The sequence below is a fragment of the Varroa jacobsoni genome, unplaced genomic scaffold, assembly GCF_002532875.2.
Source record: "Varroa jacobsoni isolate VJ856 unplaced genomic scaffold, vjacob_1.0 scaffold_1408, whole genome shotgun sequence".
Classification (NCBI taxonomy): Eukaryota; Metazoa; Arthropoda; class Arachnida; order Mesostigmata; family Varroidae; genus Varroa; species Varroa jacobsoni.
This window is the reverse complement of record NW_019214310.1, coordinates 200,752-211,107: the sequence shown is the minus strand read 5'-3', so window position 1 is coordinate 211,107 and position 10,356 is coordinate 200,752. Positions and strand designations below refer to the sequence as shown.

The window sequence follows — 10,356 nt, the reverse complement described above, 5'->3', positions numbered from 1 at the left end:
GGAATTGCAAGGTCAAAGCCAGCCGGCGAAACGTTTGACCAAACACGCACAGACTATCTACATTTTCTATCATACCGGTGTATTAGGATAACAGGTCAGTTAGCTGGCATCGGTCGAACCTCTTTCGAACTGCCAAAATGAAAAGAAACCTAGCTAAATCAGTGTTAGCGTTGCTATCCTTTTCACTAAACATCTATTCCTATATGAATATTAAGCACAAACTTGTTAAAAGACTTTAACGAACATCTATGTATCGATTTAGCCTCTACGGTATCGTCTGAGAGCGTATGACCGTTTGTAAGCTCGCTTCGAATCGTCTATGTCTCGGCACAAATTCTGCATTTTGGTGGAGAGTGACTCACGCTGCGTGTCTCCATGCATAAGCTGTATGCGCTAAAAAATCGTATATCATCCAGAGTCAGGAATCTGCTGCTTGGCCCATCGCATTTCGACTACGGTCCTTGCATTTATCTAAGAAAAACGTTGGATAATACCCTGGGTTTCGAAATTAGATGCGGCGATTCGTCTACACAATCTATTGCATTAGCGTCTTCGATGTTATGTTCGCGTATTTGCGTATTTGACAATTGAAATTAATTTGCTTTCTTCTACAGACCCCCCCGAGACGGGTTGATGGCCATATCTTTCACTGGGCAGAAACACGTTTGCCGAACACACGACGATGCCGTGTACACTTTATACAACATTCCAACGGACGATAGAGGCATGGCAAACGTTGGCCGTACACGGTTTCTACTACGATGTTTATTTCAGTTCGACGCTTTCAAGAAATCGCGCGCGTGTTGGTTTGTTTATCTGCTATCCGTGCCTTTGCCAACATCCCTTGCCGCTTCGTGGCCTTTACCAATGTCAGCGCCACGATCTGCGCAGCTGATATGACTTAGCAGCGACCAGTAACAAAGTGGTTAGCAGCCGTGGAACCCACCGGTGGTACTAACTGTCTGCACGATATATTTATTAGAACAACATGCGCTCTGGCTATATGTGCCTTTAGTCCCGCTTTGGTGCTTGTTTCGGTGCTTCGAGCGAACTCCGTCTCGCTCTGGCGGACTCTGCCGTGGACCGATCTTCCGATAGACGGACAAGTCTGGCCCCGACGTTCGACTGCCTCAGCAAAAAGACAAATTCGTTTCAACGAAAGGCCGTCTTCGCACTTCGCAACAAATGTACCGCTTTGTACAATGTACCTGCAGCTTGCTGGAGTACGGCATTCCCATTCATTGCGAATCATTGGAAAAATTTTGATAAAGTCGTCTTTTTGTGCGGCTGGATAGAACTTGTGGGTGTGACAACGAAGGATATTTGTTATACAGTGTTTAACTACAACAGCGTTTGTTATAATTTATTATTATGGTTTTTATTCAAGGTAAGGTCAGTTCGTACCTACGACAGTCTGATGCACCTGAAATTGGCCTTTAGGGCTTCGAGTGGACTATTTCGAGTGAGGCAGCGTCGCAATACAACGTCGAGATGTGTTTGCGGAGTAATTAAGTGTCAGTACATAACAGGCCAGAGCAGACATTTTTTTATAGAACGACTTCCAACAGATAGAAGATCTGATAGTAGTTTCTTGACCGATTTGACAGCTGTGTCAATTATTGCTTCTTGTGTTGTAAATAAGGGATCTGTACGAACGCATTGGTATTGTATAAGCCGATTACTGTTTAAAGCTCTCATTTCAGGTGAACTAGTATCTCCAGCAAGTGGGGCCGTTTAGGACACATGCGGTCGCTGGTGATACAAGCAGGTAATCAAATGATAGTTCTCAATCCGCACATCTCTACTAGGACGTGAGTTTCTTAACATGTAGGACGTCTAACTATACGATGTGCGATACATACATATATATCTAAAGCCGATCTAAATACGTAACTGTTTGTACTTCAGGGTGCATACTACGTTATGAAATACGTACTTTTGCAATGTGCGATAGATAAGCGACGATAGCGATAACGATAACGATAACATAGGATGCCCCGATTCCACCATTTGTTTAAGGGTGAAAATTGCTCAATAAACGCATAACTAACTCATTTCGGGAAACTTGGCACTGCCACAATGTAGCTAACCACATTAGAGTAAGATAAGTCGTGATCAGCTTCATGTTATCAGTTGGAACTAAGGATGTTTTCAGCACAAAAAGTGGGCATATGGTCAAAAAGAGCGGGTACCTAAACCAGCATATTTCGTCTACTACACCCTAAATATATGAACGTTTACATGAACAGAGTGGCTAATTGAGGATGCATTTAGTGCGCGAATGGTAAGAGTGACGGTTATCAGATTAAAATACACCTGGATAGAGTTGAATTAGTTGCCATATTGCAATTATATGGCGAAAAGCCTCCTACCATATTTGACCGATCTGAATCCTTATCTGTTCTATCCCATTGATCAGTATCGCTGCCGGGTAATGACTTCCTTTGCTGATCGTCTCCTGTATCAACGTCCTGCTGTTGACGTTGTTGCAGGTCGAGAAGGGGTCAGGCCTAGATTTTGCCCCAGTGCCAGCGATGCAGGTGCGAATGGTAAAGGCAATCGTAGAAATTTGTCTCGGGCCGTCGCAGAACCCCACTCGATACTGTTAGTATTCTTCTGTTGTCTGGGCCATTATTAACATCGAGAATAATTGAGTCAGAAACTCTGGTTAATTTATTTTAAGATCGAACACTGCCTTCCAGCAACAAAACTTGAATCAAGAACTTAAGAGCCACTAGATGATTTTGTAATTAGACCATTCGTCGTTTATTAACTTGATCGTCTATGTTCTCTAAAAAATCCTTTACTTATATCGGCAAGCTGACGAAATGTAAATCCGGAAGAATTTGTTTTTGGCACATGGTTTTAGCCCTACAATTTCAACTCTTGTGTACTTCTCCTTTCTGCTTTCAACAATAATTACAATTGTTTTTCATAAAAACAATGCGATTTTTGTTGATCTTTACCTTAGTCTAAGCTAAAGATTTCTTTTTGGACTATATTCTATTCAGAACAAAGCCGACAGGTAAATTGCAACGAGTAAAGCTTATTTCTGAGAAGACTTTTTCGCAACGAAAAGTTAGAGAGCGAGTGTAAGAAGCTAGCCTGATGATCCACAATACGTTTGTCCTGTCCCGTGAGAAGCACATAGTGTGGTATCACACGCACGTTTCCTTAGAAGCTAAGGACAACTCTGCTGTGGCCTGCTTTCAAAATCTTAATTGTCGAGTGGGAACAGTCGCTCGGTCCCGGTGAGCTTTTTTAAAAATGGCGGTTCATTTCGAACCTCTGCTGCGACCATTGAAACTTATATCCTTTAGCTCTTCGTAATTAACATTAGTTCACGTAGGTCGATAATAGATACATATTTTTTGTAGTCTACCGGAAATTATAGCGTTCAATCAAACGTTTGTGATTAATTTGAACGCATCTTCTTTTTTGTTGCCGAGCTTTCGCTAACCCCATTTCGCGGCACACATCATAACCTACTCTATTAAACTGTCCGTTCCTGCACCTTTCTAGGTTGACCTAAAGACATATTTTTTTCTAGTAGTATTAACTTACTCGTAATATATATACTAGGTCCTCAAAAATCCTTGGGGTATTTGTACTTCGGAGGACTTCTATTCAGACTATAATATAACTGTTTATTACATATCTACAAAAGACAAATGTAAGTTAAGCTTACACACAAAATGGTATACTCTTACTTTAGCATTATCTAACCTAGCCAGTAATAGATTAGTCAGTTTGTGTACCTGTGAACGCGACAGCGTACCAATAACTACTATGAAGCAAGCACCCTCATATCTGCGATTTCTCTCCAGGTAATACACACAAAAAGTACAAAAATTCGCGTCACACTTAGGACAACTCTGCTGCGGCCAGCTCTCAATCTTAATGGTCATTGAAGCTATTAACGAGATAACCCGAATTTAGGCGCACCTAAAAAACAGGCTCAATTGTTTCCTCATCTACGGCAGCATAGCCATTTTGAATATTCGGCTTTCCGTTGGCAACTTATACAGTATTTGTCCTCACATCGACACATCAGTTGCAAATTGAAACCTAATCTGCCACACAGTTTACACAGGAACGCAAAAAAGATATGCACGGGATAGTGGTGTAACGTACATTTGCGTATCTTATAGAAAATACAAGTTAGATTTTCTTCTGTCCGAGCATATTGTGTTTGCTCTATTCATGTTTAAGGGTTTAAAATCGAGAAAAGCTACCATCGATGTACGGTACAATTTTAAAAATACCATAAATTATTCTGGCTATTAGGGGCATAGCCGGTTTGATGTAGGTAAATTGTAAAGCAATACGATTAACTAAAATGGCTATTGAATATATGGAAATTTGGATGGCGTCGAAGCTTTACTTTAAGTTACCCGTGAACGAGAGAGAGAGAGAGAGAGAGAGGGGGGAGAGAACGAATGCGTTTGGAACTAAACAGACGTTTTCAATGCTGCGCCTATTAAAGAAGCGGATTAAATCTCTGCATACGTTCTGACCGACTTACTGTGCTATCTTATATTCACTCATGATTTCCCAAGACGAGGGAGCTTGCATCAACATTAATAATATAGTTATAGATTACGTGACCATAGTTACAATGGCTTCCTCTTTTTTCGCTATCGAGACGGTACTAGTGACCTACTAGTGACACACAATACATGATAACTTTATCTACGCTTTTTATTGTTAACTTGGCCATTCGTCGAAGCGATGAGTGGTGAGACAATGGGGTCTGGCTCAGGATATTTGTCACCATAGCCTTTATCACCGGATTGACGTTTCATTATGCAGACCATTGAAATCTGTCCCATTTTTGGATTAGTCTAAACGGTGAATGCCGAACAGATTTAGCCGTTCAAGAACATGGCGCGTGTGAGAAGCTGTGTAGCTTAGAGGGCGCCCTGGTAGGCTTTGTTTACCTTACGAGCATAGCGCGCTATACGGTCGACTCTGTCCATGACTAATACTACCTCACGCAGTACGATGTCGTCTCAACATCGGCGCTATGATTTATCGAGTCCAAACTTGTTTTCACTGCACAGTGATATCTGAAATGCTTCATTATTCCAGGTAAGAAGGAAGAGCAGTAACGATGCGGAGGCTCGTGCACCATTGCCGTCGCCTGTTGACTTCACTTAAAGAGCAAAGAATCCACGAACCACTCCTATGCGACCTAACCTTGCTCACCAGTGATGAACAACTTTTAAGGTGTCACAAAGCGGTTCTATGTGCGAATTCATCGTATTTTAACGCTATGCTAACATCGAACTTCATTGAAGCGTGTCAGAGCGAAGTTCAAGTGCCGTTTGCATCGTGTGTGCTAAGTCCAGTGATTGATTTCTTCTACGACGGCTGTATCGAGCTCCGTGTTAACAATAGTCTAGACCTCCTTGAGACGGCGGACATGCTGCTAGCTCAAGACCTGATCGCTGAATGTGAATCCTATATATCACAACACCTTCTGGAGGTGCTCACAGACGAGAAAACACTTAAAAAAGATTCATTGTTTCAGTTGGTACCCGTACTCAAAAAGCAAGTCAAGTTCAATCTTAAAGGTGTTCTCGGCGCGATTCATCGATGGTTTGTGGAAGATGCACACACACGTCTTATGTGCTTCACCGAATTACAGCTAGCAGTCATCAACAGACTTCAAGATGACTTTGAGGTACGTCTTATCGAAGACAATGCTAAATCACAGCACGGTAACGAGGTGTACGTGAACTTCCAGAATATCGAGCATGCCAAACCAAATTTGCTAAAATTTGACGGAGCACATTGGTCCAAATGTGACTGGCCACAAGCAGACGACCTACCGTATAGCTGCGAACACTTCTGCATTGTGGAATACGGCAAGAGCCTATTATACTGCAAAACGCAGGGGGAGTCGATCCAATTACGGGAAAAAGGTCAACCTGATCGTATTGTAGAAGGCACCTCCGGCACCCTCATGTCATTTCTAAAATCCGAGAGACAGATCTTTTTGCACAAGATAAGCCGGACGGGTGATCGACTTAAGATATTCGACCGGATTAAAAAATGCTTTCACACTGTCGAGTTACCAAAGGGCTACAAGCTGATCAAGGTGAGCGAGAATCGGATTACTGAGAACATAATCAACAATGAAATATTTATAGTTGCTACACTACGAATTCAAGAAATACTTCAGGAGGGTATGTTCTGCTTCGACCATGACCCTAAAATTCCTTGGGTTGTGACGAGAGTGTCTCAGCTTCCACATAAATCATGCGAACGTGATATACCTACCGTCTTTTGCAACGTTCCAGTCATACTCTCAGCGAAGGACTGTCGCGCCTATGTCCTTCACCGCATTCAACTGAATGATACCGATCATTGGCAAGAACTGCTCTCCTTTCCGCTGGTTGAACTCGACCCAGCAAATTATGAACTCATTTATGTGTATAGCACCAGGCGTAAGCTCTACCTTGTTGTGGAACAAGACCAGGAGGTGCGTGTCATCTGCTATAAAGGCTTACAAGCCACCAGACAAGACGTCACGGTTGAAACCCAGTTCCCGCGGGCACGTCTTGACTATGAACGGGGTGTGATCTTTGCTGACGATGAATAACTAATCAATCCATCAGTGCTAAAGGAAATCAAATGGATGCAAATTTCACCTGCCTCCATACTTCTACTAAGGTCCTTACAAGATCATTCATACAAGACATTTGTTTACGTTCACTGTTTACGCCACACGCATTAAAGTGGTACAATTTTCCATAATAATAATAATAATAATAATAATAGAGCATTGTAAACGAGGCACAGCGTGACTGATTCGATGTACATCGTACGTTCTTATAATCCCAAAGAACAGAGCTATATATATTCCACCTGGAGACCTCCGTCCGCGAACCGGCTTTTACCTTGGCCAGTATGCCACATCCGCAATGGTAAATGTACGACGACTGCTTGCTAATGTGATATTGTATTTCGATGGAAACAAAGCGCTCTAAAATTCGATCCTATTCTATATCTAAAAAAACGTGAGTCAGTTTCAAAACGATGGAAAAAAACGTTTTGTACAAAACTTAGAATGTTGTTCGGTGTTTCAAAAGTCAAACTCGCTACTGCTGTTAGGCGTTGCTTCGCAAGGCCGGCTAGCGGCCAGTACAACAAAAACAATGATATGACGTTACGTTATGTGCTATTGACATTGAGGCAATAAACAACTTCAGAGATTTTTACGCTGGGATCTGCTGTCATTTCTTTGAAGGCGCATATAGATCCGATTATTTTGTTCGTATCTAAATATTTATTGGATAAATAATACTCAGGACAAAACTGGATCCTTTCTGATGACTTCTATAAATGGCAACATTTAAAGGCGTCTAACGACCAGCATTGGTCCAGTAACTGGTCGCAGGTTTTCTTCTTTTATTTATATTGACATTAGATTCCGGGTCACATTCGTGCCATATAGATAAGTACATTATTTCGTACGCGTTCAAAACATAAATAATTCAATATCACACTTGAAACGGTCGCGGTTGTATCTGCCGTATTTGTCGTGCGTTATTTCACAGCGCTCACTATACATTCACTAGCAGCGTGTCCCTTGGAGGAAACGTTTATCCTTTTCCGGCAAGCCTACGCTTACGCAAGTGGCGGCCGTGTCTCCTCGTAGTGACAGATGCATTCGATTTGTCCATCATTCGAAGTAACAGCAGCGGTGGCGGTAGCAGCGGCGCTCGTTTTAATCGTAACAAAAAATGTCGTGTACATAGAAGATCAATATCGGCCAGTTAGTCTAACGAACGACGTTGCAGAGAGTCGAAGGATGGTCTTTCGGTGACTGCTCGCAGTCTTCATCTAACTGTCTTCATCTAGCCGATGCGATCGTCGCACCGCGACGATCGCAGCGGCTAGATAGCAACGATACATTTATCGACGGTGACGCTTTTAGCGTTGTTGAAATAAGTCTGTATCAACAGTAGTAAATGCGTAATTGTCCGTTAGTGAGTATTCCATTTGGGCTCAATTACAAATGGAGCGTCCTGGTAGCGGTCGAGAGCCAACAGCGACGGTGATGGTGATAATAACAGCGAAATCGAAAGAAGAGCAACAACAATGGATAGAAGGAACGAACAAAGAAGCTGCTGCTCTCCGTTATTGCACTCGTTAAAGCCAGGGCCGTATCGCGGATAAGAGAAGGCAGAAGGAACGAATTCCCGGCCTGAAACTCCCGGATCTCTACCTTGTCACGGGAAACAAGGCCAGTTTTGATAAGGACTTGAGCGCTATGTCAACCATTTGTAAGGTGGAGTACCGTTAGGTGGTTGGTTCCAATAAGGCTCGGCTTGTGATTAGCGTTCCTGCCTATAACTGTCGCGTCCGAAAACAGTTTTGCGAAAGTTTAATCGCACCACAATATCATGTGGATAACAGCATGAGCTGAGGTAAAAACATGTTGGATAATCCTGCAAATGAGAACAGACGTTAATTAAAATTCAATAACATTCTTGACACTAGGAAAGGCATTAAATATTTATTCATAATTGACGATTCAAATGGACGCCGGGGAGTTCTTACGGCTTCAGCTCAGATGCGATGATTGCTGAAGTGAGCGCGCACCAATTGGGCTATGAAGCTTCGGTAAATCCAGCGTACCTTTCATCAGTTGTCAAGCGGCGCAGTTTTTGCGGGATCGCGATAATAGCAATACAGACTCCCCAACTCTCATCAACCTGAGGCATTCAATAATACGGTTAATCATACCAGTTTACTCTTAAGCACTTCGAATTATTTCAAGCAGCATCAGGATGAGCGTTAGAAAAACACACACCTACCTCGGGGAACAAGGGCCATGTGTACGCCAGGGAGGTATCACGAAACTCCATCCGCTGCTCTCGCTAATGATGACGGCGGTTGTGATGCCGTTCGATGGTGACGCACGTACGCGCAGGATACGGGCTGACAGGCCAAGTAGTAAAAGTGTACGAGGATATCTATGCATGTAGACGTGTGTCGACGTATTACGCACAAACCTTTGTACAAATACGTCTATGTGTAACTGTCTGTTTGCTCGCGTAGCTAGTACAGATAGTATCACGGAGCGGTACTTTTTCTTCGTTTCGCTTTCTCCCTCTTCTCTTTCATCATCGGCAACGGCATCATCTACGACGACTAGTGTTTGGCTGGCAGCGAGCTCAGCCCTTCAATACGAGGGCCCCTGGCACGAGTAAATTGGACCAATTCACTTGGCGACTGCAATACGATCTGCCGTTCAACAACAACAACAACAACAACAACTACGGCGCTACGATCGACGAGCCAACGGAATCAGGCTGAGAGCACTGAACGGCCGCAGCATCACTAGCGCCACAATCATCATCGCCAGACACTAAGACGACGAAAATAAAGAAGCCAAAATAGAAGATGAAAAAAGAAGCTGAAGATATGAAGAGGAAAAGGCACGAGAAACAGATGGGCTCGTCGTCGACTACGACGATTAACGGAACGTACCCAGGAACTGGCAACAATAAAGTCAACGACAATATAATATTTATCGTACCAAATGTGTGTGTGTGTATCTATGTCTCTGCCCGTCTCTCTGTTAACTAATGACCTCGTTTATCTATCGTTGTTTCGTTTAGCGCGTTTCTACGCTACAATACATTATTATTATTATTATGTATCTCTATTATATAATTTTACGATGTTGAGCCGAAAAAGCTAATTATACACGCACGCTTACGTATGATTATTGTTGGATAAGCATTGGTGTCTTAGCTGGGTGGCTAATATGACCTAGGACCTAACTCGAATGTTTTTTTTTTTTTTTTCGAATCCTCGACAAATTACGGATAGAATATATTTCAGTAGATGAATCAGTCCCACGCCACACGCATTTTGCCATCGCTTGAACTGCTAAAGTGTGGACCAATGATTACTATTAACAACAAACACTACTAACACTTCTTCTAGTTACCAATCGATTACTGTGAAACAATTGGCCAACTTAACTGTTTGGCGTACGGATCAAACGTGAACTCACATAATAGTACGCGCAGTAAATTCGTTATCCTTTGGCATCTAGTACGTTACAGTCATCTTCTAGCTCCGACAGCTATAATTACCTAATTATTAATAGTCCTGCTTGCTATTGGCCTGTTCCGATGGGTCGTTGCATTCAACATCGACATCTTCACCATCAGCTACCGCGTTAAAATTTTTCCGTAAATTCGGTTGCATTGCTCCCCCCCTATCTAGCTGTAGCGGTACTCCGTTTCTCAAGAATGTTTCATTAATAACGTAAACTATAAACTGGCACAGTTACTACACTCTGAACTGTTCTATCCGTTCATTACAATCAAC

At 42.6% G+C, this 10,356-nt stretch overlaps 1 protein-coding gene across 3 annotated transcripts; it reads left to right on the top strand.

Annotated features, from left to right (window-relative positions):
* Positions 1-918: 918 nt before the first annotated feature.
* LOC111269725 (uncharacterized) lies at positions 919-7,234 on the top strand. 3 transcript variants are annotated; one of them, XM_022849536.2, is made up of 4 exons: positions 919-1,187; positions 1,388-1,514; positions 1,704-1,768; positions 5,092-7,234. In XM_022849536.2, exon 4 carries the CDS (start codon positions 5,114-5,116, stop codon positions 6,605-6,607), a length of 1,494 nt encoding a protein of 497 aa, XP_022705271.1. In that variant the 5' UTR covers positions 919-1,187; positions 1,388-1,514; positions 1,704-1,768; positions 5,092-5,113; the 3' UTR covers positions 6,608-7,234. The 3 variants fall into 3 exon arrangements, with proteins under 3 accessions (XP_022705271.1, XP_022705270.1, XP_022705272.1); XM_022849535.2 differs by having other exon boundaries at positions 919-1,223; XM_022849537.2 differs by having other exon boundaries at positions 919-1,223; positions 1,704-1,811.
* The last annotated feature ends 3,122 nt before the right edge of the window (positions 7,235-10,356 follow it).